Here is a 25,960-nt window from a genome sequence, read left to right on the forward strand (position 1 = left end):
GTAGACAACACATGCTAGTGTAGACGTGCTAGTGTAGACAACACAAGCTAGTGTAGACGTGCTAGTGTAGACAACACAAGCTAGTGTAGACGTGCTAGTGTAGACAACACAAGCTAGTGTAGACGTGCTAGTGTAGACGTGCTAGTGTAGACAACACAAGCTAGTGTAGACGTGCTAGTGTAGACGTGCTAGTGTAGACAACATGTGTTGCAGTAGACCCACCTGTCCACAAACATAATGACCATGTCCTTCTTGGCAGAGTGTTTGAGGAGTTCTGTCTTCAGCCAGCGAACTTTCTGACCTCCTCCTACAGTACGAGCAACATCTCCTCCCTTCCACTGTTCACCTAGACCCAGCACCTACACACACACACCCCGTATCACACACACACACATATTTTCCAGTGAATGTGTGTGTGTGTAGGTGGGGGAGTGTGTGTGTGTGTGTGTGTGTAGGTGTGCAGAGAGACAGTATGTGTGTGTGTAGGTGTGTGTGTGTGTGTAGGTGTGTGTGTGTGTAGGTGTGGGAGTGTGTGTAGGTGTGGGAGTGTGTGTAGGTGTGGGAGGCTGTGTAGGTGTGGGAGGCTGTGTAGGTGTGGGAGGCTGTGTAGGTGTGGGAGGCTGTGTAGGTGTGGGAGGCTGTGTAGGTGTGGGAGGCTGTGTAGGTGTGGGAGGCTGTGTAGGTGTGGGAGGCTATGTAGGTGTGGGAGGGAGTGTGTGTGGGAGTGTGCGTGGGAGTGTGCATGGGAGTGTATGGGAGTGTATGGGAGTGTGTCTAGGAGTGTATGGGAGTGTGTCTAGGTGTGGGTGTGTGTGTGTGTAGGTGTGGGAGGCTGTGTAGGTGTGGGTGTGTGTGTAGGTGTGGGAGGCTGTGTAGGTGTGGGAGTGTGTGTGTGTGTAGGTGTGGGAGGCTGTGTAGGTGTGGGAGTGTGTGTAGGTGTGGGAGTGTGTAGGTGTGTGTGTAGGAGTGGGAGTGTGTGTAGGTGTGGGAGTGTGTGTGTGTGTGTGTGTGTGTGTGTGGTGTGTGTGTAGGTGTGTGTAGGTGTGTGTAGGTGTGTGTAGGTGTAGGTGTAGGTGTGTGTGTGTGTGTGTGTGTGTGGGAGTGTGTGTAGGTGTGGGAGTGTGTGTAGGTGTGGGAGTGTGTGTGGGAGTGTGTGTGTGTAGGTGTGATGGTGTGTGTGTAGGTGTGATCGTGTGTAGGTGTGTGATGGTGTGTGTAGGTGTGTAGGTGTGTGATGGTGTGTGATGGTGTGTGATGGTGTGTAGGTGTGTAGGTGTGTTGGTGTGATGGTGTGTGTGTGTGATGGTGTGTGTGTGTAGGTGTGTGTGTGTGTGTGTGTGTGTGTGTGTGTGTGTGTGTGTGTGTGTGTGTGTGTAGGTGTGTGTGTAGGTGTGTGTGTGTGTGTGTGTGTGTGTGTGTGTGTGTACCTTAACAGTATAGTTGAACTCTTTGCTGGTTCTCATAAAGCGGGTGAAGCCATCAGTGTCCTCTGTAGCTACTGTTATTACCAAGAGATTCTCTATAGGAGAGAGAGGGAGGGGGAGAGGGAGGGAGGGAGGGAGAGATAGAGGGGGAGAGGGAGGGAGGGAGGGGGAGAGGGAGGGAGGGAGGGAGAGAGGGGGAGAGGGAGGGAGGGAGAGAGGGAGAGAGGGAGAGAGGGGGAGAGGGAGGGAGAGAGGGAGGGGGAGAGGGAGGGGGAGAGGGAGGGGGAGAGGGAGGGAGGGAGGGAGGGAGGGAGAGAGGGGGAGAGGGAGGGAGAGAGGGGGAGAGGGAGGGAGGGAGGGGGAGAGGGAGGGGGAGAGGGAGGGAGGGAGAGAGGGGAGAGGGAGGGAGGGAGGGAGAGAGGGGGAGAGGGAGGGAGGGAGGGAGGGAGGGAGGGGGAGAGGGGGAGAGGGAGGGAGGGAGGTGGGGAGGTGGGGAGGGAGGGAGAGAGGGAGAGAGGGAGAGAGGGAGGGGGAGAGGGAGGGGGGGGAGGGAGGGAGGGAGAGAGGGGGAGAGGGAGGGAGAGAGGGGGAGAGGGAGGGAGAGAGGGGGAGAGGGAGGGAGGGAGAGAGGGGGAGAGAGGGGGGGGAGGGAGGGGGAGAGAGGGGGGGGGGGAGGGGGAGAGAGGGAGGGGGAGAGGGAGGGGGGAGAGAGGGGGAGAGGGAGGGAGAGAGAGAGGGGGAGAGGGAGAGTGGGAGGGAGAGAGGGGGAGAGAGGGAGGGGGAGAGGGAGGGAGAGAGGGTGAGAGAGGGAGAGAGAGAGGGAGGGAGGGAGAGGGAGGGGGGAGAGGGAGGGAGGGAGAGGGAGGGGGGAGAGGGAGGGGGGAGAGGGAGGGAGGGGGAGAGGGAGGGAGGGAAAAGCAACACAATTAGATCCAAACCAAATCATGAGAAAACAGTTGAAACATTCGAAAGAATTGAACAAAAAACTGAAAACTAGAATGCTATTTGGCCCTAAACAGAGAGTACACAGTGGCAGAATAACTGACCACTGTGACTGACCCAAACTTAAGGAAAGCTTTGACTATGTACAGACTCAGTGAGCATAGCCTTGCTATTGAGAAAGGCCGCCGTAGGCAGACCTGGCTCTCAAGAGAAGACAGGCTATGTGCACACTGCCCACAAAATGAGGTGGAAACTGAGCTGCACTTCCTAACGTCCTGCCAAATGTATGACCATATTAGAGACACATATTTCCCTCAGATTACACAGATCCACAAAGAATTAGAAAACAAACCCGATCTTGATTAACTCACATATCTACTGGATGAAATACCACAGTGTTCCATCACAGCAGCAATATTTGTGACCTGTTGCCACATGAAAAGGTCAACTAGTAAAGAACAAACACCATTGTAAATACAACCCATATTTATGTTTATTTATTTTCCCTTTTGTACTTTAACTATTTGTACATCGTTACAACACTGTATACAGACATAATATGACATTTGAAATGTCTTTATTCTTTTGGAACTTCTGTGCGAGTAATGTTCACTGTTAATTTTTAAACCAGGTGAGTGCAGAGGACTAGACAAAACTAACCCCCCCGATGACTAGACGAAACTAACCCCCCCGATGACTAGACGAAACTAACCCCCCGATGACTAGACGAAACTAACCCCCCCGATGACCAGACGACACTAACCCCCCCGATGACCAGACGACACTAACCCCCCCGATGACTAGACGAAACTAACCCCCCCATTGACTAGACGACACTAACCCCCCGAGGACTAGACAAAACTAACCCCCCCGATGACTAGACGAAACTAACCCCCCCATTGACTAGACGACACTAACCCCCCGGATGACCAGACGACACTAACCCCCCGAGGACTAGACGAAACTAACCCCCCCGATGACTAGACGACACTAACCCCCCCATTGACTAGACGACACTAACCCCCCGGATGACCAGACGACACTAACCCCCCCGAGGACTAGACAAAACTAACCCCCCCTCCCCCCCGATGACAAGACAAAACTACCCCCCCCACCCAGACGACTAGGCTAACCCACCCCAGACGACTAGGCTAACCCCCCCAGACGACTAGGCTAACCACCCTCAGACGACTAGGCCATCACCCCTCAGATGACTAGGCCATCACCCCTCAGATGACTAGGCCATCACCCCTCAGATGACTAGGCCATCACCCCTCAGACGACTAGGCTAACCCCCCTCAGACGACTAGGCTAACCCCCCCCACCCAGACGACTAGGCTAACCCCCCTCAGACGACTAGGCTAACCCCCCTCCCCCACCCAGACGACAAGGCTAACCCCCCCACCCAGACGATTAGGCTAACCCCCCCACCCAGACGACTAGGCTAACCCCCCCACCCAGACGACTAGGCTAACCCCCCTCAGACGACTAGGCTAACCCCCCTCAGGCGACTAGGCTAACCCCCCCAGACGACTAGGCTAAACCCCCTCAGGCGACTAGGCTAACCCCCCTCAGGCGACTAGGCTAACCCCCCTCAGGCGACTAGGCTAACCCCCCTCCCCCACCCAGACGACAAGGCTAACCCCCCACCCAGACGATTAGGCTAACCCCCCCACCCAGACGACTAGGCTAACCCCCTCAGGCGACTAGGCTAACCCCCCTCAGGCGACTAGGCTAACCCCCCTCAGGCGACTAGGCTAACCCCCCTCAGGCGACTAGGCTAACCCCCTCCCCCACCCCACCCAGACGACTAGGCTAAACCCCTCAGGCGACTAGGCTAACCCCCCTCAGGCGACTAGGCTAACCCCCCTCAGGCGACTAGGCTAACCCCCCCACCCCACCCAGACGACTAGGCTAACCCCCCTCAGACGACTAGGCTAACCCCCCACCCCACCCAGACGACTAGGCTAACCCCCCTCAGGCGACTAGGCTAACCCCCCCAGACGACTAGGCTAACCCCCCCCAGACGACTAGGCTAACCCCCCCCAGACGACTAGGCTAACCACCCTCAGACGACTAGGCTAACCCCCCTCAGACGACTAGGCTATCACCCCTCAGACGACTAGGCTAACCCCCCCACCCAGACGACTAGGCTAACCCCCCCCCCCTCAGACGACTAGGCTAACCCCCCACCCAGACGACTAGGCTAACCCCCCTCAGACGACTAGGCTAACCCCCCACCCAGACGACTAGGCTAACCCCCCTCAGACGACTAGGCTAACCCCCCCACCCAGACAACTAGGCTAACCCCCCACCCAGACGACTAGGCTAACCCCCCTCAGACGACTAGGCTAACCCCTCCCAGACGACTAGGCTAACCCCCCCCCCAGACGACTAGGCTAACCACCCTCAGACGACTAGGCTAACCCCCCTCAGACGACTAGGCTATCACCCCTCAGACGACTAGGCTATCACCCCTCAGACGACTAGGCTAACCCCCCACCCAGACGACTAGGCTAACCCCCCTCAGGCGACTAGGCTAACCCCCCTCAGACGACTAGGCTAACCCCCCTCAGACGACTAGGCTAACCCCCCCACCCAGACGACTAGGCTAACCCCCCCTCAGGCGACTAGGCTAACCCCCCTCAGGCGACTAGGCTAACCCCCCTCAGACGACTAGGCTAACCCCCCTCAGACGACTAGGCTAACCCCCCTCAGACGACTAGGCTAACCCCCCCCAGACGACTAGGCTAACCCCCCCTCAGGCGACTAGGCTAACCCCCCTCAGGCGACTAGGCTAACCCCCCTCAGGCGACTAGGCTAACCCCCCTCAGGCGACTAGGCTAACTCCGCCCACCCAGACGACTAGGCTAACCCCCCTCAGGCGACTAGGCTAACCCCCCTCAGGCGACTAGGCTAACCCCCCTCAGGCGACTAGGCTAACCCCCCTCAGGCGACTAGGCTAACCCCCCTCAGGCGACTAGGCTAACCCCCTCCCCCACCCCACCCAGACGACTAGGCTAAACCCCTCAGGCGACTAGGCTAACCCCCCTCAGGCGACTAGGCTAACCCCCCTCAGGCGACTAGGCTAACCCCCCCACCCCACCCAGACGACTAGGCTAACCCCCCTCAGACGACTAGGCTAACCCCCCACCCCACCCAGACGACTAGGCTAACCCCCCTCAGGCGACTAGGCTAACCCCCCCAGACGACTAGGCTAACCCCCCCAGACGACTAGGCTAACCCCCCCCAGACGACTAGGCTAACCACCCTCAGACGACTAGGCTAACCCCCCTCAGACGACTAGGCTATCACCCCTCAGACGACTAGGCTAACCCCCCCACCCAGACGACTAGGCTAACCCCCCCCCCTCAGACGACTAGGCTAACCCCCCACCCAGACGACTAGGCTAACCCCCCTCAGACGACTAGGCTAACCCCCCACCCAGACGACTAGGCTAACCCCCCTCAGACGACTAGGCTAACCCCCCCACCCAGACAACTAGGCTAACCCCCCACCCAGACGACTAGGCTAACCCCCCTCAGACGACTAGGCTAACCCCTCCCAGACGACTAGGCTAACCCCCCCCAGACGACTAGGCTAACCACCCTCAGACGACTAGGCTAACCCCCCTCAGACGACTAGGCTATCACCCCTCAGACGACTAGGCTATCACCCCTCAGACGACTAGGCTAACCCCCCCACCCAGACGACTAGGCTAACCCCCCCCTCAGACGACTAGGCTAACCCCCCTCAGACGACTAGGCTAACCCCCCTCAGACGACTAGGCTAACCCCCCACCCAGACGACTAGGCTAACCCCCCTCAGGCGACTAGGCTAACCCCCCTCAGACGACTAGGCTAACCCCCCTCAGACGACTAGGCTAACCCCCCCACCCAGACGACTAGGCTAACCCCCCCTCAGGCGACTAGGCTAACCCCCCTCAGGCGACTAGGCTAACCCCCCTCAGACGACTAGGCTAACCCCCCTCAGACGACTAGGCTAACCCCCCTCAGACGACTAGGCTAACCCCCCCCAGACGACTAGGCTAACCCCCCCTCAGGCGACTAGGCTAACCCCCCTCAGGCGACTAGGCTAACCCCCCTCAGACGACTAGGCTAACCCCCCTCAGACGACTAGGCTAACCCCCCTCAGACGACTAGGCTAACCCCCCTCAGGCGACTAGGCTAACCCCCCTCAGGCGACTAGACTAACCCCCACCCAGACGACTAGGCTAACCCCCCTCAGGCGACTAGGCTAACCCCCCTCAGGCGACTAGGCTAACCCCCCTCAGGCGACTAGGCTAACCCCCCTCAGGCGACTAGGCTAACCCCCCTCAGGCGACTAGGCTAACCCCCCTCAGGCGACTAGGCTAACCCCCCTCAGGCGACTAGGCTAACCCCCCTCAGGCGACTAGGCTAACCCCCCCACCCAGACGACTAGGCTAACCCCCCTCAGGCGACTAGGCTAACCCCCCTCAGACGACTAGGCTAACCCCCCCCAGACGACTAGGCTAACCCCCCCACCCAGACGACTAGGCTAACCCCCCCCTCAGGCGACTAGGCTAACCCCCCTCAGGCGACTAGGCTAACCCCCCTCAGACGACTAGGCTAACCCCCCTCAGACGACTAGGCTAACCCCCCTCAGGCGACTAGGCTAACCCCCCTCAGGCGACTAGGCTAACCCCCCTCAGGCGACTAGGCTAACCCCCCTCAGACGACTAGGCTAACCCCCCTCAGACGACTAGGCTAACTCCGCCCACCCAGACGACTAGGCTAACCCCCCTCAGGCGAATAGGCTAACCCCCCTCAGGCGACTAGGCTAACCCCCCTCAGGCGACTAGGCTAACCCCCCTCAGGCGACTAGGCTAACCCCCCTCAGGCGACTAGGCTAACCCCCCTCAGACGACTAGGCTAACCCCCCCTCAGACGACTAGGCTAACTCCCCCCACCCAGACGACTAGGCTAACCCCCCTCAGGCGACTAGGCTAACCCCCCTCAGGCGACTAGGCTAACCCCCCTCAGGCGACTAGGCTAACCCCCCTCAGGCGACTAGACTAACCCCCCTCAGGCGACTAGGCTAACCCCCCTCAGGCGACTAGGCTAACCCCCCTCAGGCGACTAGGCTAACCCCCCTCAGGCGACTAGGCTAACCCCCCTCAGACGACTAGGCTAACCCCCCTCAGGCGACTAGGCTAACCCCCCTCAGGCGACTAGGCTAACCCCCCTCAGGCGACTAGGCTAACCCCCCTCAGACGACTAGGCTAACCCCCCTCAGACGACTAGGCTAACTCCCCCCACCCAGACGACTAGGCTAACCCCCCTCAGGCGACTAGGCTAACCCCCCTCAGGCGATTAGGCTAACCCCCCTCAGGCGACTAGGCTAACCCCCCTCAGGCGACTAGGCTAACCCCCCTCAGGCGACTAGGCTAACCCCCCTCAGGCGACTAGGCTAATCCCCCCACCCAGACGACTAGGCTAACAACCCCCCTCAGGCGACTAGGCTAACCCCCCTCAGGCGACTAGGCTAACCCCCCTCAGACGACTAGGCTAACCCCCCTCAGACGACTAGGCTAACTCCCCCCACCCAGACGACTAGGCTAACCCCCCTCAGGCGACTAGGCTAACCCCCCTCAGGCGATTAGGCTAACCCCCCTCAGGCGACTAGGCTAACCCCCCTCAGGCGACTAGGCTAACCCCCCTCAGGCGACTAGGCTAACCCCCCTCAGGCGACTAGGCTAACCCCCCCTCAGGCGACTAGGCTAACCCCCCTCAGGCGACTAGGCTAACCCCCCTCAGGCGACTAGGCTAACCCCCCTCAGACGACTAGGCTAACCCCCCTCAGACGACTAGGCTAACTCCGCCCACCCAGACGACTAGGCTAACCCCCCTCAGGCGAATAGGCTAACCCCCCTCAGGCGACTAGGCTAACCCCCCTCAGGCGACTAGGCTAACCCCCCTCAGGCGACTAGGCTAACCCCCCTCAGGCGACTAGGCTAACCCCCCTCAGACGACTAGGCTAACCCCCCCTCAGACGACTAGGCTAACTCCCCCCACCCAGACGACTAGGCTAACCCCCCTCAGGCGACTAGGCTAACCCCCCTCAGGCGACTAGGCTAACCCCCCTCAGGCGACTAGGCTAACCCCCCTCAGGCGACTAGACTAACCCCCCTCAGGCGACTAGGCTAACCCCCCTCAGGCGACTAGGCTAACCCCCCTCAGGCGACTAGGCTAACCCCCCTCAGGCGACTAGGCTAACCCCCCTCAGACGACTAGGCTAACCCCCCTCAGGCGACTAGGCTAACCCCCCTCAGGCGACTAGGCTAACCCCCCTCAGGCGACTAGGCTAACCCCCCTCAGACGACTAGGCTAACCCCCCTCAGGCGACTAGGCTAACTCCCCCCACCCAGACGACTAGGCTAACCCCCCTCAGGCGACTAGGCTAACCCCCCTCAGGCGATTAGGCTAACCCCCCTCAGGCGACTAGGCTAACCCCCCTCAGGCGACTAGGCTAACCCCCCTCAGGCGACTAGGCTAACCCCCCTCAGGCGACTAGGCTAACCCCCCCTCAGACGACTAGGCTAACTCCCCCCACCCAGACGACTAGGCTAACCCCCCTCAGGCGACTAGGCTAACCCCCCTCAGGCGACTAGGCTAACCCCCCTCAGACGACTAGGCTAACTCCCCCCACCCAGGCGACTAGGCTAACCCCCCTCAGGCGACTAGGCTAACCCCCCTCAGGCGACTAGGCTAACCCCCCTCAGGCGACTAGGCTAACCCCCCCTCAGGCGACTAGGCTAACCCCCCCTCAGACGACTAGGCTAACTCCCCCCACCCAGACGACTAGGCTAACCCCCCTCAGGCGACTAGGCTAACCCCCCTCAGGCGACTAGGCTAACCCCCCTCAGGCGACTAGGCTAAGCCCCCTCAGGCGACTAGGCTAACCCCCCTCAGGCGACTAGGCTAACCCCCCGGCTCCACAGAAGATCCAGCTGTTGACTAAGGCTGACTGACTCTTTCCATCCAGAACCATAATACTCTCTCTAGGACTGGGAATCTGGGAATGGATTTCCCCTGCATTTCCTCAGGGAGGAAAAGAGGGGGAGAGGGGGAGGAAAGGGGTGAGAGAGGGGGGGTGAAGGGGAGAGAGGAGGAGGAAAGGGGAAAAGAAGGGGGAGGGGAGGAGGAAAGGGGTGAGAGAGAGGGGGTGAAGGGGAGAGAGGAGGAGGAAAGGGGTGAGAGAGAGGGGGGAGAAGGGGAGAGAGGAGGAGGAAAGGGGTGAGAGAGAGGGGGGGTGAAGGGGAGAGAGGAGGAGGAAAGGGGATAAGAAGGGGGAGAGGAGAGAGGAGGAGGAGGAGGAAAGGGGATAAGAAGGAGGAGAGGAGAGAGGAGGAGGAAAGGGGATAAGAAGGGGGAGAGGAGGAGGAAAGGGGATAAGAAGGGGGAGAGGAGGAGGAAAGGGGATAAGAAGGGGGAGAGGAGAGAGGGCAGGAAGGTGGGAATCACAAACGCTCCCTTGTCTCTCCAGCCGGCTGGTCAGAGGATATTCCACACGTAGCCTGTATGCTGCTGTATGTGCTAAGAGACATGGAGTAGTGTGTGTGTGTGTGTGTGTGTGGGGGGGGGGGGGGGGGGGGGGGGGGGGCACCAATACTATAATACAGCACATAGCTACTAGCTTCTAATTTCAAGAGCTCCTAGCTCCTAGCTTCTAATTTCAAGAGCTCCTAGCTTCTAATTGCAAGAGCACCTAGCTTCTAATTTCAAGAGCTCCTAGCTTCTAATTTCAAGAGCTTCTAGCTCCTAGCTTCTAATTTCAAGAGCTCCTAGCTCCTAATTTCAAGAGCTCCTAGCACCTAGCTTCTAATTTCAAGAGCTCCTAGCTTCTAATTTCAAGAGCTCCTAGCTTCTAATTTCAAGAGCTTCTAGCTCCTAGCTACTAGCTTCTAATTTCAAGAGCTTCTAGCTCCTAGCTCCTGCTCTAGCTTCTAGCTCCTAGCTACTAATTTCAAGAGCTTCTAGCTCCTAGCTTCTGCTCCTAGCTTCTAGCTCCTAGCACCCATCTACACTACTGTTCAAGTTTGGGGTCACTTAGAAATGTCCTTGTTTTTTAAAGAAAAACACATTTTTGTGGTCCATTAAAATAACATCAAATTGATCAGAAATACAGTGTGGACATTGTTAATGTTGTAAATGACTGTTGCTGCTGGAAATGGCTGATTTTTAATGGAATATCTACAGAGGCTTACATAGGCCCATTATCAGCAACCATCACTCCTGTGTTCCAATGGAACATTGTGTTAACTAATCCAAGTTTATCATTTTAAAAGGCTAATTGATCATTAGAAAACACTTTCGCAATTATGTTAGCACAGCTGAAAACTGTTGTCCTGATTAAAGAAGCAATAAAACTGGCCTCCTTTAGACTAGTTGAGTATCTGGAGCATCAGCATTTGTGGGTTCGATTACAGGCTCAAAATGGCCAGAAACAAAGACCTTTCTTCCGAAATGCATCAGTCTATTCTTGTTCTGAGAAATGAAGGCTATGCCATGCGAGAAATTGCCAAGACAGTCAAGATCTTGTACAACGATGTATACTACTCCCTTCACAGAACAACGCAAACTGTCTCTAACCAGAATAGAAAGAGGAGTGGGAGGCCCCGATGCACAACTGAGCAAGTGGATAAGTACATTAGAGTGTCTAGTTTGAGAAACAGACGCCTCACAAGTCCTCAACTGGCAGCTTCATTAAATAGTACCCGCAACGTCAACAGTGAAGAGGTGAGTCCAGGATGGTCCAGTGTCTGTGTTCTTTTGCTCATCTTAATCGTTTATTTTAATTGGCCAGTCTGAGATATGGCGTTTTCTTGGCAACTCTGCCTAGAAGGGCAGCATCCCGGAGTCACAAGGACATTTCTAAGTGACCCCAAACTTTTGAACGGTAGTGTATCTCTATCCTCGGCCCAGTAAAACAGCTGCATCTTTGGTTGTGTCAACACATCCAGCTGCCGAAGGCCTCCTTGGACCAAACATCACACATCAAATCTTATTAGTCACATGCGCTGAATACAACAGAATACGACCTTACCATGAAATGCTTACTGACAAGCCCACAACCAACAATGCAGTTCAAGAAATAGAGTGAAGAAAATATTTACGAAATAAACTAAAGTTAAAAACAAACAAAAGTGACACAATAAAATAACAATAATGAGGCTGTATACAGGGGATACCGGTACTTCTGTAACTAGAGGCAGAGCCTCCTCCCAGAGGCTGTATACAGGGGATACCGGTACTTCTGTAACTAGAAGCAGAGCCTCCTCCCAGAGGCTGTATACAGGGGATACCGGTACTTCTGTAACTAGAGGCAGAGCCTCCTCCCAGAGGCTGTATACAGGGGATACCGGTACTTCTGTAACTAGAGGCAGAGCCTCCTCCCAGAGGCTGTATACAGGGGATACCGGTACTTCTGTAACTAGAGGCAGAGCCTCCTCCCAGAGGCTGTATACAGGGGATACCGGTACTTCTGTAACTAGAGGCAGAGCCTCCTCCCAGAGGCTGTATACAGGGGATACCGGTACTTCTGTAACTAGAGGCAGAGCCTCCTCCCAGAGGCTGTATACAGGGGATACCGGTACTTCTGTAACTAGAGGCAGAGCCTCCTCCCAGAGGCTGTATACAGGGGATACCGGTACTTCTGTAACTAGAGGCAGAGCCTCCTCCCAGAGGCTGTATACAGGGGATACCGGTACTTCTGTAACTAGAGGCAGAGCCTCCTCCCAGAGGCTGTATACAGGGGATACCGGTACTTCTGTAACTAGAAGCAGAGCCTCCTCCCAGAGGCTGTATACAGGGGATACCGGTACTTCTGTAACTAGAAGCAGAGCCTCCTCCCAGAGGCTGTATACAGGGGATACCGGTACTTCTGTAACTAGAGGCAGAGCCTCCTCCCAGAGGCTGTATACAGGGGATACCGGTACTTCTGTAACTAGAGGCAGAGCCTCCTCCCAGAGGCTGTATACAGGGGATACCGGTACTTCTGTAACTAGAGGCAGAGCCTCCTCCCAGAGGCTGTATACAGGGGATACCGGTACTTCTGTAACTAGAGGCAGAGCCTCCTCCCAGAGGCTGTATACAGGGGATACCGGTACTTCTGTAACTAGAGGCAGAGCCTCCTCCCAGAGGCTGTATACAGGGGATACCGGTACTTCTGTAACTAGAGGCAGAGCCTCCTCCCAGAGGCTGTATACAGGGGATACCGGTACTTCTGTAACTAGAGGCAGAGCCTCCTCCCAGAGGCTGTATACAGGGGATACCGGTACTTCTGTAACTAGAGGCAGAGCCTCCTCCCAGAGGCTGTATACAGGGGATACCGGTACTTCTGTAACTAGAGGCAGAGCCTCCTCCCAGAGGCTGTATACAGGGGATACCGGTACTTCTGTAACTAGAGGCAGAGCCTCCTCCCAGAGGCTGTATACAGGGGATACCGGTACTTCTGTAACTAGAGGCAGAGCCTCCTCCCAGAGGCTGTATACAGGGGATACCGGTACTTCTGTAACTAGAGGCAGAGCCTCCTCCCAGAGGCTGTATACAGGGGATACCGGTACTTCTGTAACTAGAGGCAGAGCCTCCTCCCAGAGGCTGTATACAGGGGATACCGGTACTTCTGTAACTAGAGGCAGAGCCTCCTCCCAGAGGCTGTATACAGGGGATACCGGTACTTCTGTAACTAGAGGCAGAGCCTCCTCCCAGAGGCTGTATACAGGGGATACCGGTACTTCTGTAACTAGAGGCAGAGCCTCCTCCCAGAGGCTGTATACAGGGGATACCGGTACTTCTGTAACTAGAGGCAGAGCCTCCTCCCAGAGCAAAACGTATTGTCATGAAACAGCAGGGAGCAGGTCTCGAACCTTCGACCTTCTAGCCCGAAGTCCGGTGCGCTATCGACTATGCCGAGTCGTTACAATATTATATTTTACTAACATCAGTGCCACTCAATTTAGGACATTACTTTACTTTAGGTTACATTTAGACCCGTCTGGTATGATATATTACGTCCAATAAGACAGTAGGTTACATTTTGACCCGTCTGGTATGATATATTACGTCCAATAAGACAGTAGGTTACATTTTGACCCGTCTGGTATGATATATTATGTCCAATAAGACAGTAGGTTACATTTAGACCCGTCGAGTATGATATATTATGTCCAATAAGACAGTAGGTTACATTTAGACCCGTCGAGTATGATATATTATGTCCAATAAGACAGTAGGTTACATTTAGACCCGTCGAGTATGATATATTACGTCCAATAAGACAGTAGGTTACATTTAGACCCGTCGAGTATGATATATTACGTCCAATAAGACTGTAGGTTACATTTAGACCCGTCGGGTATGATATATTACGTCCAATAAGACAGTAGGTTACATTTTGACCCGTCGGGTATGATATATTACGTCCAATAAGACAGTAGGTTACATTTTGACCCGTCGGGTATGATATATTACGTCCAATAAGACAGTAGGTTACATTTAGACCCGTTTAGTATGATATATTACGTCCAATAAGACAGTAGGTTACATTTTGACCCGTCGGGTATGATATATTACGTCCAATAAGACAGTAGGTTACATTTAGACCCGTCTGGTATGATATATTACGTCCAATAAGACAGTAGGTTACATTTTGACCCGTCTGGTATGATATATTACGTCCAATAAGACAGTAGGTTACATTTAGACCCGTCTGGTGTGATATATTACGTCCAATAAGACAGTAGGTTACATTTTGACCCGTCTGGTATGATATATTACGTCCAATAAGACAGTAGGTTACATTTAGACCCGTCTGGTATGATATATTACGTCCAATAAGACAGTAGGTTACATTTTGACCCGTCGGGTATGATATATTACGTCCAATAAGACAGTAGGACAGTAGGTTACATTTAGACCCGTCTGGTATGATATATTACGTCCAATAAGACAGTAGGTTACATTTTGACCCGTCTGGTATGATATATTACGTCCAATAAGACAGTAGGTTACATTTTGACCCGTCGGGTATGATATATTACGTCCAATAAGACAGTAGGTTACATTTAGACCCGTCTGGTATGATATATTACGTCCAATAAGACAGTAGGTTACATTTTGACCCGTCTGGTATGATATATTACGTCCAATAAGACAGTAGGTTACATTTCGACCCGTCGGGTATGATATATTACGTCCAATAAGACAGTAGGTTACTGCAAACCCGAAAGGAGGGTGGTTGGTGTGGAGAATAACTCTAACGTCTAGCAACCCCAAAGGTAGCGTGTTTTCATCTCATCTACTTTTAGCTACTTAGCATGTTAGCTAACCCTTCCTCTAACCTTAACTGTTTAACCTAACCCTTAACCCTTAACCTAGGGCCTAGCCACCTAGCTAACATTAGCCACAACACATTGAAATCAATCATATATTATACGTATTGCAAATTAGTTTCATATTGTACCAATTGCAATTCCTAGCATACTATAAATGGCGACCCCTATTCCTACCACCACGACGTTACCCTGAAGTTGCCCCGCTATCTGCCGCTACTACATAGCTGGCCCTCCTAACCCCGGTCCCTGCCTACCCGGCGGGCCCTGCTAACCCCGGTCCCTGCCTACCCGGCTGGCCCTCCTAACCCCGGTCCCTGCCTACCCGGCTGGCCCTCCTAACCCCGGTCCCTGCCTACCCGGCTGGCCCTCCAAACCCGGTACCTGCCTACCCGGCTGGCCCTCCTAACCCCGGTCCCTGCCTACCCGGCTGGCCCTCCTAACCCCGGTCCCTGCCTACCCGGCTGGCCCTCCTAACCACGGTCCCTGCCTACGCGGCTGGCCCTCCTAACCCCGGTCCCTGCCTACGCGGCTGGCCCTCCTAACCCAGGTCCCTGCCTACCCGGCTGGCCCTCCAAACCCGGTCCCTGCCTACCCGGCTGGCCCTCCTAACCCCGGTCCCTGTCTACCCGGCTGGCCCTCCTAACCCCGGTCCCTGTCTACCCGGCTGGCCCTCCTAACCCCGGTCCCTGTCTACCCGGCTGGCCCTCCTAACCCCGGTCCCTGTCTACCCGGCTGGCCCTCCTAACTCCGGTCCCTGCCTACCCGGCTGGTTAGAGTTATACATGCAGGGTCTGATACATGGTCCCGCTACTTGCTGACCCGATTCACCACCGTCACTATCAGATAAAGTCAATATTACTGGATCGATACATTTAGCTAACGGAGTTCCAGCTAGCGGTGTGAGTGGGCTGTGTTGGACGGAAACGGGTTTACCTGGAGGGATGACCCGCTGCTCCGCTCCGAGGCTGCTCTGCATCAAACCGAGTAGGAGCACACAGACCACGGCGATCCAACTCGACTCCATGGCCTTGGTGGTGAGACTTTCCGGGTGTAATTTGGCTACTGTAGACTACAGTATATAATATGTCTCCCTCTCTCGCTCTCTTTCAGTAACGAAGATGATTCGCCCTGCGCAGTAGGAATATTCTGTCAACATACCGTTACCCCGCCCCTTTCAACCGGGTTTGAGCAATGAGAAGCAGCAGAGGAGTGATCGATGGGATGACACCCAATCAGAGCACCAGACGGACCGAGTGTGGACCAATGGGAGCAGGACAGATGGAAGTTAGAAGCGGTGATTTTCCTGCCTTGCGGCCACAGAAAGTTCTTGAAAAGAAGTGAAATGTGAATCTCTCTGCCACGTCGTTGGAATTCCTGGCCCAGACAGAAGAGGGGGAGGAGAGGATGGGAGAGACTCTCTCTCGACACCCCCCAGTAACGATGTTAGTTTATAGCTCATGTTTAGTTAGTTAGTAGATGGTATATAGTATTTAGTTAGGAGCTCTATGTAGAAGCTTTAATGTGTCATATTATAATCTCTGTAACATACTCTACTCGGTTCCATTGATAGGAACGAATTCAATCACATTTATTAACAATTGATACAGACAAATTAATCATCTTAAAAGGGCAATTCCACCACTTTTCAACCTCATTTTCATTATCCCCAGCACAATGCCAGTGTCTGTCGGTAATCATCAATATGAGGTTTAAAAGTGGCAGAATATGTAAGATAATCTTTACAGAACAGTTATTATTTCACGTTATAAATAATAATGATACTATTATTCATATTATTAGGTATAGTTAATGGTGTGTTCTAGATGAGTAGCATTAAGGGTTCTTCAACAACAGGAGACCTGACTGATCTCAGGGAGAGAGACATCTCCCTAAAGCTGGTCTCTCACACGTGTCCTAATGTTGGTTTTACTGTTAGCTATCTTAAGATAAATGCACTAACTGTAAGTCTCTCTGGATAAGAGTGTCTGCTAAATGACTAACATGTAAATGTAAAAAGTCGTTAGTTCTGCAAAATCTATTTTTTGGTGGAAACCCGCTGCCCAGAACCTTTGGAGTAACCCAACTCAAAGTATGTCAGTGTTCAGTACTGATGTCAGTGTTCAGTACTGATGTCAGTGTTCAGTACTGATGTCAGCGTTCAGTACTTGAGTCAGTGTTCAGTACTTGTGTCAGTGTTCAGTACTTATGTCAGTGGTCAGTACTTAATTAAGTGACATTTCCATCTCTTTAAGGTCTAAATACTGAACTGTTTTGTGTTTTAAGAACTAAATTGCTTTATATATTCTGAACAACATAAAAATGTAAGGTCCCTTTTACTTAAATGATAAAATTATTAACTTTTATTATAATTTTTTGTCAAGTGTAAGTAGTTCTTATTAGTGATTTCCATTCGTGCCTTAATGTTTAACATTGTTTCATGTGTTTTTACTATTTGTCATTTGAACCACATTATCAGGCTAATTTGAGTCCCTCTATTCTCACCTACACTGTTTGATATTTTATTAGGATTATTAGCTCCATTAGCTGTTGCAAAAGCAGCAGCTACTCTTCCTGGGGTCCACACAAAACATGACATAACACAGAACATTAATAGACACTGGGATTCTCTGCCTCTAACCCTGTTACAGAGGCTGAGCCACTGGCTTACTGGTGCTCTTCCTTGCCGTCCCTAGGAGGGGTGCGTCACTTGAGTGGGTTGAGTCACTGACGTGATCTTCCCCCCCCTTGGGTTGTGCCGTGGCAGAGATCTTTGTGGGCTATAATCGGCCTTGTAAGTTGGTGGTTGAAGATATCCCTCTAGTGGTGTGGGGGCTGTGCTTTGGTAAAGTGGGTGGGGTTATATCCTGCCTGTTTGGCCCTGTCCGGGGGTATCGTCGGACGGGGCCACAGTGTACCCCGATCAATCAATCAATCAATCAAATTTATTTTATATAGCCCTTCGTACATCAGCTGATATCTCAAAGTGCTGTACAGAAACCCAGCCTAAAACCCCAAACAGCAAGCAATGCAGGTGAAGAAGCACGGTGGCTAGGAAAAACTCCCTAGAAAGGCCAAAACCTAGGAAGAAACCTAGAGAGGAACCAGGCTATGTGGGGTGGCCAGTCCTCTTCTGGCTGTGCCGGGTGGAGATTATAACAAAACATGGTCAAGATGTTCAAATGTTCATAAATGACCAGCATGGTCGAATAATAATAAGGCAGAATAGTTGAAACTGGAGCAGCAGCACAGTCAGGTGGACTGGGGACAGCAAGGAGTCATCATGTCAGGTATTCCTGGGGCATGGTCCTAGGGCTCAGGTCCTCCGAGAGAGAGAAAGAAAGAGAGAATTAGAGAGAGCATATGTGGGATGGCCAGTCCTCTTCTGGCTGTGCCGGGTGGAGATTATAACAGAACATGGCCAAGATGTTCAAATGTTCATAAATGATCAGCATGGTCGAATAATAATAAGGCAGAACAGTTGAAACTGGAGCAGCAGCACAGCCAGGTGGACTGGGGACAGCAAGGAGTCATCATGTCAGGTAGTCCTGGGGCATGGTCCTAGGGCTCAGGTCCTCCAAGAGAGAGAAAGAGAGGAGAGAATTAGAGAACGCACACTTAGATTCACACAGGACACCGAATAGGACAGGAGAAGTACTCCAGATATAACAAACTGACCCTAGCCCCCGACACATAAACTACTGCAGCATAAATACTGGAGACTGAGACAGGAGGGGTCAGGAGACACTGTGGCCCACTCCGAGGACACCCCCGGACAGGGCCAAACAGGAAGGATATAACCCCACCCACTTTGCCAAAGCACAGCCCCCACACCACTAGAGGGATATCTTCAACCACCAACCTACCATCCTGAGACAAGGCTGAGTATAGCCCACAAAGACCTCCGCCACGGCACAACTTAAGGGGGGGGGGGCGCAAACCCAGACAGGTTGACCACATCAGTGACTCAACCCACTCAGGTGACGCACCCCCTCCAGGGACGGCATGAGAGAGCCCCAGTAAAGCCAGTGACTCAGCCCCTGTAATAGGGTTAGAGGCAGAGAATCCCAGTGGAAAGAGGGGAACCGGCCAGGCAGAGACAGCAAGGGTGGTTCGTTGCTCCAGAGCCTTTCCGTTCACCCTCCCACTCCTGGGCCAGACTACACTCAATCATATGACCCACTGAAGAGATGAGTCTTCAGTAGAGACTTAAAGGTTGAGACCGAGTTTGCGTCTCTGACATGGGTAGGCAGACCGTTCCATAAAAATGGAGCTCTATAGGAGAAAGCCCTGCCTCCAGCTGTTTGCTTAAAAATTCTAGGGACAATTAGGAGGCCTGCGTCTTGTGACCGTAGCGTACGTGTAGGTATGTACGGCAGGACCAAATCAGAGAGATAGATAGGAGCAAGCCCATGTAATGCTTTGTAGGTTAGCAGTAAAACCTTGAAATCAGCCCTTGCTTTGACAGGAAGCCAGTGTAGAGAGGCTAGCACTGGAGTAATATGATACATTTTTTTGGTTCTAGTCAGGATTCTAGCAGCCGTATTTAGCACTAACTGAAGTTTATTTAGTGCTTTATCCGGGTAGCCGGAAAGTAGAGCATTGCAGTAGTCTAACCTGGAAGTGACAAAAGCATGGATTAATTTTTCTGCATCATTTTTGGACAGAAAGTTCCTGATTTTTGCAATGTTACGTAGATGGAAAAAAGCTGTCCTTGAAATGGTCTTGATATGTTCTTCAAAAGAGAGATCAGGGTCCAGAGTAACGCCGAGGTCCTTCACAGTTTCATTTGAGACGACTGTACAACCATTAAGATTAATTGTCAGATTCAACAGAAGATCTCTTTGTTTCTTGGGACCTAGAACAAGCATCTCTGTTTTGTCCGAGTTTAAAAGTAGAAAGTTTGCAGCCATCCACTTCCTTATGTCTGAAACACATTCTTCTAGCAAGGGCAATTTTGGGGCTTCACCATGTTTAATTGAAATGTACAGCTGTGTGTCATCCGCATAGCAGTGAAAGTTAACATTATGTTTTCGAATAACATCCCCAAGAGGTAAAATATATAGTGAAAACAATAGTGGTCCTAAAACGGAACCTTGAGGAACACCGAAATTTACAGTTGATTTGTCAGAGGACAAACCACTCACAGAGACAAACTGATATCTTTCCGACAGATAAGATCTAAACCAGGCCAGAACTTGTCCGTGTAGACCAATTTGGGTTTCCAATCTCTCCAAAAGAATGTGGTGATCGATGGTATCAAAAGCAGCACTAAGGTCTAGGAGCACGAGGACAGATGCAGAGCCTCGGTCCGATGCCATTAAAATGTCATTTACCACCTTCACAAGTGCCGTCTCAGTGCTATGATGGGGTCTAAAACCAGACTGAAGCATTTCGTATACATTGTTTGTCTTCAGGAAGGCAGTGAGTTGTTGCGCAACAGCCTTTTCTAAAATTTTTGAGAGGAACGGAAGATTCGATATAGGCCGATAGTTTTTTATATTTTCTGGGTCAAGGTTTGGCTTTTTCAAGAGAGGCTTTATTACTGCCACTTTTAGTGAGTTTGGTACACATCCGGTGGATAGAGAGCCCGATCCCTCCTGTCTCTGCCTCCAGTATTTATGCTGCAGTAGTTTATGTGTCGGTGGCTAGGGTCAGTCTGTTATATCTGGAGTACTTCTCCTGTCTTATCCAGTGTCCTGTCTGAATTTAAGTATGCTCTCTCTAATTCTCTCTTTCTTTCTCTCTCTCGGAGGACCTGAGCCCTAGGACCATGCCTCAGGACTACCTGGCATGATGACAACCTTGCTGTCCCCAGTCCACCTGGCCGTGCTGCTGCTCCAGTTTCAACTGTTCTGCCTGCAGCTATGGAACCCTGACCTGTTCACCGGACGTGCTACCTGTCTCAGACCTGCTGGTTTCAACTCTCTAAAGACAGCAGGAGCGGTAGAGATACTCGGAATGATCGGCTATGAAAAGCCAACTGACATTTACTTCTGAGGTGCTGACCTGTTGCACCCTCTACAACCACTGTGATTATTATTATTTGACCCTGCTGGTCATCTAAGAACATTTGAACATCTTGGCCATGTTATGTTATAATCTCCACCCGGCACAGCTAGAAGAGGACTGGCCACCCCTCATAGCCTGGTTCCTCTCTAGGTTTCTTCCTAGGTTTTGGCCTTTCTAGGGAGTTTTTCCTAGCCACTGTGCTTCTACACCTGCATTGCTTGCTGTTTGGGGGTTTTAGGCTGGGTTTCTGTACAGCACTTTGAAATATCAGCTGATGTAAGAAGGGCTTTATAAATACATTTGAAGAACAGAACTACATTGTTGTTTTAAAGGCACACCGTAGCCTACATTAAATATTGAAGATGGGGCCAGAGAGGATGGCTGCAGTTTTGTTGGTTCTTAACCAACTGTGCTATTGTGTTTGTTTTTTCACGTTGTTTGTAACTTATTGTGTACATAATGTTGCTGCTACCATCTCTTATGACCGAAAAGAGCTTCTGGACAATCAGAACAGCGATTACTCACCTTGAAATGGACGAATAATTTTTCTTTAATGAGTCGGGCGAGAGGGATTTACTCCAGACACCCGACAAGGACCTCATCCCAATAATTCGCAGGAGAAAGAGACAGAGATACCGCGGAAGGAGATTGGGGTGCCTGATAAGTAGCTGGCAACGAGTGGCTAATCTGCCTTTGCCATCGGTACTATTGGCCAACATACAATCACTGGATAATAAAGTGGACAAACTACAAGCACGTATATCCTACCAACGGGACATTAAAAACTGTAATATCTTATGTTTCACCGAGTCTCCTGGGTGTTCAACCACGGGGCAGGGGTTATTCCAGTACCTCGTTGATTGGGAGGGTTACGGCTTGGAGGAGAGGTGCTGGGTTCCCGCTAGAGACATCCTGGTTCCAGCCCTCATCGCCGACACCCCGGGCAACCAGGTAGTGTCCCTAGAGGGGGAGGGGTACTGTCACACCCTGATCAGTTTCACCTGTCCTCGTTATTGTCTCCACCCCCTCCAGGTGTCGCTTGTTTTCCCCAGTCTATTTATCCCTGTGTTTCCTGTCTCTCTGTACCAGTGTACTTATCCCTGTGTTTCCTGTCTCTCTGTCCCAGTGTATTTAGCCCTGTGTTTCCTGTCTCTCTGTACCAGTGTATTTATCCCTGTGTTTCCTGTCTCTCTGTACCAGTGTATTTATCCCTGTGTTTCCTGTCTCTCTGGGCCAGTGTATTTATCCCTGTGTTTCCTGTCTCTCTGTACCAGTGTATTTATCCCTGTGTTTCCTGTCTCTCTGTACCAGTGTATTTATCCCTGTGTTTCCTGTCTCTCTGTACCAGTGTATTTATCCCTGTGTTTCCTGTCTCTCTGTACTAGTGTATTTATCCCTGTGTTTCCTGTCTCTCTGTACCAGTGTATTTATCCCTGTGTTTCCTGTCTCTCAGTGCCAGTGTATGTATCCCTGTTTTTCCTGTCTCTCTGTACCAGTGTATTTATCCCTGTGTTTCCTGTCTCTCTGTACCAGTGTATTTATCCGTGTTTCCTGTCTCTCTGTGCCAGTGTATTTATCCCTGTGTTTCCTGTCTCTCTGTACCAGTGTATTTATCCCTGTGTTTCCTGTCGCTCTGTACCAGTGTATTTATCCCTGTGTTTCCTGTCTCTCTGTACCAGTGTATTTATCCCTGTGTTTCCTGTCTCTCTGTACCAGTGTATTTATCCCTGTGTTTCCTGTCTCTCTGTACCAGTGTATTTATCCCTGTGTTTCATGTCTCTCTGTCCCAGTGTATTTATCCCTGTGTTTCCTGTCTCTCTGTGCCAGTGTATTAATCCCTGTGTTTCCTGTCTATCTGTACCAGTGTATTTATCCCTGTGTTTCCTGTCTCTCTGTACCAGTGTATTTAGCCCTGTGTTTCCTGTCTCTCTGTGCCAGTTCATCTTGTATGTTAGTCAAGTCAACCAACGTGTTTTTCCCCATTCTCCTTTTGATAGTCTTCCTGGTATTGACTCCTGCCTGACTCTGGACTACTTTCCCGCCTGCCTGATCAGCCTGCCTGCCCTGACCTTGAATCTGCCTGCTTTTCGGTACCTATTGGACTCTGGTTTTGACCTTTTGCCTGTACACGACCATTCTCTTGCCTAACCCCCTTTTTGGATGAATAAACATGGTAAGACTCCAACCATCTGCCTCCTGTGTCTGCATCTGGGTCTCACCTTGTGCCTTGATACAAACACTGTTTTTTCCAACCGTTTGCTAAGAGCTGGCAGCAAGCTGATAGCAAGCTGATAGGTCTGCTGTTAGATCCAGTAAAGGCCACTTTACCACTATCGGGTAGCGGAATGACTTTGGCTTCCCTCCAGGCCTGAGGACAAAAACTTTCCTCTAGGCTCAGATTAAAGATATGACAGATAGGAATAGAATAGTGGAGGCTGTTATAGCAGCAAAGGGGGACCATCTCCATGTTAATACCCATGATTTTTGAATGAGATGAGCAGGTGTCCACATACTTTCGGTCATGTAGTGTAGTACTGTTCATTAACCCTACTAGATAACAGTGGTGGAAAAATAACCAAATTGTCATACTTGAGTTAAAGTAAAGATAGCTTAATAGAAAATGACTAAAGTCAAAGTCACCCAGTTAAAACTTACTTGAGTAAAAGTCTAAAAGTATTTGCTTTGAAATATACGTAAGTATCAAAAGCAAATGTAATTGCAAAAATATACTTAAGTATCACAGTGTCCCCTGTGAATCATTTGGTAGAGCATGGCACTTTGGGTTCAGTTGGTAGAGCATGGCACTTTGGGTTCAGTTGGGAGAGCATGGCACTTTGGGTTCAGTTGGGAGAGCATGGCACTTTGGGTTCAGTTGGTAGAGCATGGCACTTTGGGTTCAGTTGGGAGAGCATGGCACTTTGGGTTCAGTTGGTAGAGCATGGCACTTTGGGTTCAGTTGGTAGAGCATGGCACTTTGGGTTCAGTTGGGAGAGCATGGCACTTTGGGTTCAGTTGGGAGAGCATGGCACTTGTTAATAACCCTACTGTTTATTAACCCTGTTAATAACTCTACTGTTTATTAACCCTGTTAATAACCCTACTGTTTATTAACCCTGTTAATAACTCTACTGTTTATTAACCCTGTTAATAACTCTACTGTTTATTAACCCTGTTAATAACCCTACTATTTATTAACCCTGTTAATAACCCTACTACATAGTACTGTTAATAACCCTACTGTTTATTAACCCTGTTAGTAACTCTACTACATAGTGCTGTTTATTAACCCGGTTAGTAACCCTACTGTTTATTAACCCTGTTAATAACCCTACTACATAGTACTGTTTATTAACCCTGTTATTAACCCTGTTAATGACCCTAATGTTTATTAACCCTGTTAATAACCCTACTACATAGTACTGTATATTAAACCTGTTAATAACCCTACTGTTTATTAAACCTGTTAAGAACCCTGTTTATTTAACCCTGTTAGGAACCCTACTGTTCATTAACCCTGTTAGTAACCCTGCTGTTTATTGACACTGTTAGTAACCCTACTGTTTATTAACCCTGTTAATAACCCTACTGTTTATTAACCCTGTTAATAACCCTACTGTTTATTAACCCTGTTAATAACCCTACTGTTTATTAACCCTGTTAATAACCCTACTGTTTATTAACCCTGTTAATAACCCTACTGTTTATTAACCCTGTTAATAACCCTACTGTTTATTAACCCTGTTAATAACCCTACTGTTTATTAACCCTGTTAATAACCCTACTGTTTATTAACCCTGTTAATAACCCTACTGTTTATTAACCCTGTTAGTAACCCTACTGTTTATTAACCCTGTTAATAAACCTGTGTATTAACCCTGTTAATAACCCTACTACATAGTACTGTTTATTATCCCTGTTAATAACCCTACATCATAGTACTGTTTATTAACCCTGTTAATAACCCTACTACATAGTACTGTTTATTATCCCTGTTAATAACAGTACTGTTTATTAACCCTGTTAATAACCGTACTGTTTATTAACCCTGTTAATAACCCTACTGTTTATTAACCCTGTTAATAACCCTACTGATTATTAACCATGTTAATAAACCTAATACATAGTACTGTTAATGAACCCTGTTAGTAACCCTACTGTGTATTAACCCTGTTAGTAACCCGACTGTGTATTAACCCTGTTAATAACCCGACTGCTCATTAACCCTGTTAATAACCCTAACCTTACTGTTTATTAACCCTGTTAATAACCCTACTACATAGTACTGTTTATTAACCCTGTTAATAACCCTACTACATAGTACTGTTTATTAACCCTGTTAATAACCCTACTACATAGTACTGTTTATTAACCCTGTTAATAACCCTACTACATAGTACTGTTTATTAACCCTGTTAATAACCCTACTACATAGTACTGTTTATTAACCCTGTTAATAACCCTACTACATAGTACTGTTTATTAACCCTGTTAATAACCCTACTACATAGTACTGTTTATTAACCCTGTTAATAACCCTACTACATAGTACTGTTTATTAACTCTGTTAATAACCCTACTAAATAGTACTGTTTATTAACCCTGTTAGTAACCCTACTACATAGTACTGTTTATTAACCCTGTTAATAACCCTACTGTTTATTAACCCTGTTAGTAACCCTACTGTTTATGAACCCTGTTAGTAACCCTACTGTTTATGAACCCTGTTAGTAACCCTACTGTTTATGAACCCTGTTAAAAACCCTACTGTCTATTAACCATGTTAATAAACCTAATACATAGTACTGTTCATTAACCCTGTTAGTAACCCTACTGTTTATGAACCCTGTTAAAAACCCTACTGTCTATTAACCATGTTAATAAACCTAATACATAGTACTGTTCATTAACCCTGTTAGTAACCCTACTGTTCATTAACCCTGTTAGTAACCCTACTGTTCATTAACCCTGTTAGTAACCCTACTGTTCATTAACCCTGTTAACAACCCTACTGTTCATTAACCCTGTTAACAACCCTACTGTTCATTAACCCTGTTAACAACCCTACTGTTCATTAACCCTGTTAACAACCCTACTGTTCATTAACCCTGTTAACAACCCTACTGTTCATTAACCCTGTTAACAACCCAACTGTTCATTAACCCTGTTAACAACCCTACTGTTCATTAACCCTGTTAACAACCCTACTGTT

At 50.3% G+C, this 25,960-nt stretch overlaps 1 protein-coding gene and 1 long non-coding RNA gene across 3 annotated transcripts in view; one reads left to right on the plus strand and one right to left on the minus strand.

Annotated features, from left to right (window-relative positions):
• The window catches only part of plod3 (procollagen-lysine, 2-oxoglutarate 5-dioxygenase 3), a 76,930-nt gene extending 55,129 nt beyond the window's left edge, over positions 1–21,801 (minus strand). Inside the window, exons 1-3 of one of the 2 annotated variants that reach the window (XM_036986991.1) lie at positions 21,604–21,801; positions 1,428–1,519; positions 223–359 (exon numbers count right to left, since the gene is read on the minus strand). In XM_036986991.1, coding sequence (XP_036842886.1) covers positions 223–359; positions 1,428–1,463 — 173 coding nt within the window. In that variant the 5' untranslated portion in view covers positions 1,464–1,519; positions 21,604–21,801. Of the gene's footprint in view, positions 1–222; positions 360–1,427; positions 1,520–15,675; positions 15,900–21,603 lie in introns of those variants that run through there. The other variant, XM_036986990.1, reaches the window with a different exon arrangement.
• On the plus strand, positions 20,963–22,936 carry LOC110532983. Its single transcript, XR_005053073.1, has 2 exons — positions 20,963–21,702; positions 22,749–22,936. It is a non-coding gene; the product is annotated as an uncharacterized LOC110532983 (long non-coding RNA).
• The last annotated feature ends 3,024 nt before the right edge of the window (positions 22,937–25,960 follow it).

The sequence above is a fragment of the Oncorhynchus mykiss genome, chromosome 9 (genome assembly GCF_013265735.2).
Source record: "Oncorhynchus mykiss isolate Arlee chromosome 9, USDA_OmykA_1.1, whole genome shotgun sequence".
Taxonomy (NCBI): Eukaryota; Metazoa; Chordata; class Actinopteri; order Salmoniformes; family Salmonidae; genus Oncorhynchus; species Oncorhynchus mykiss.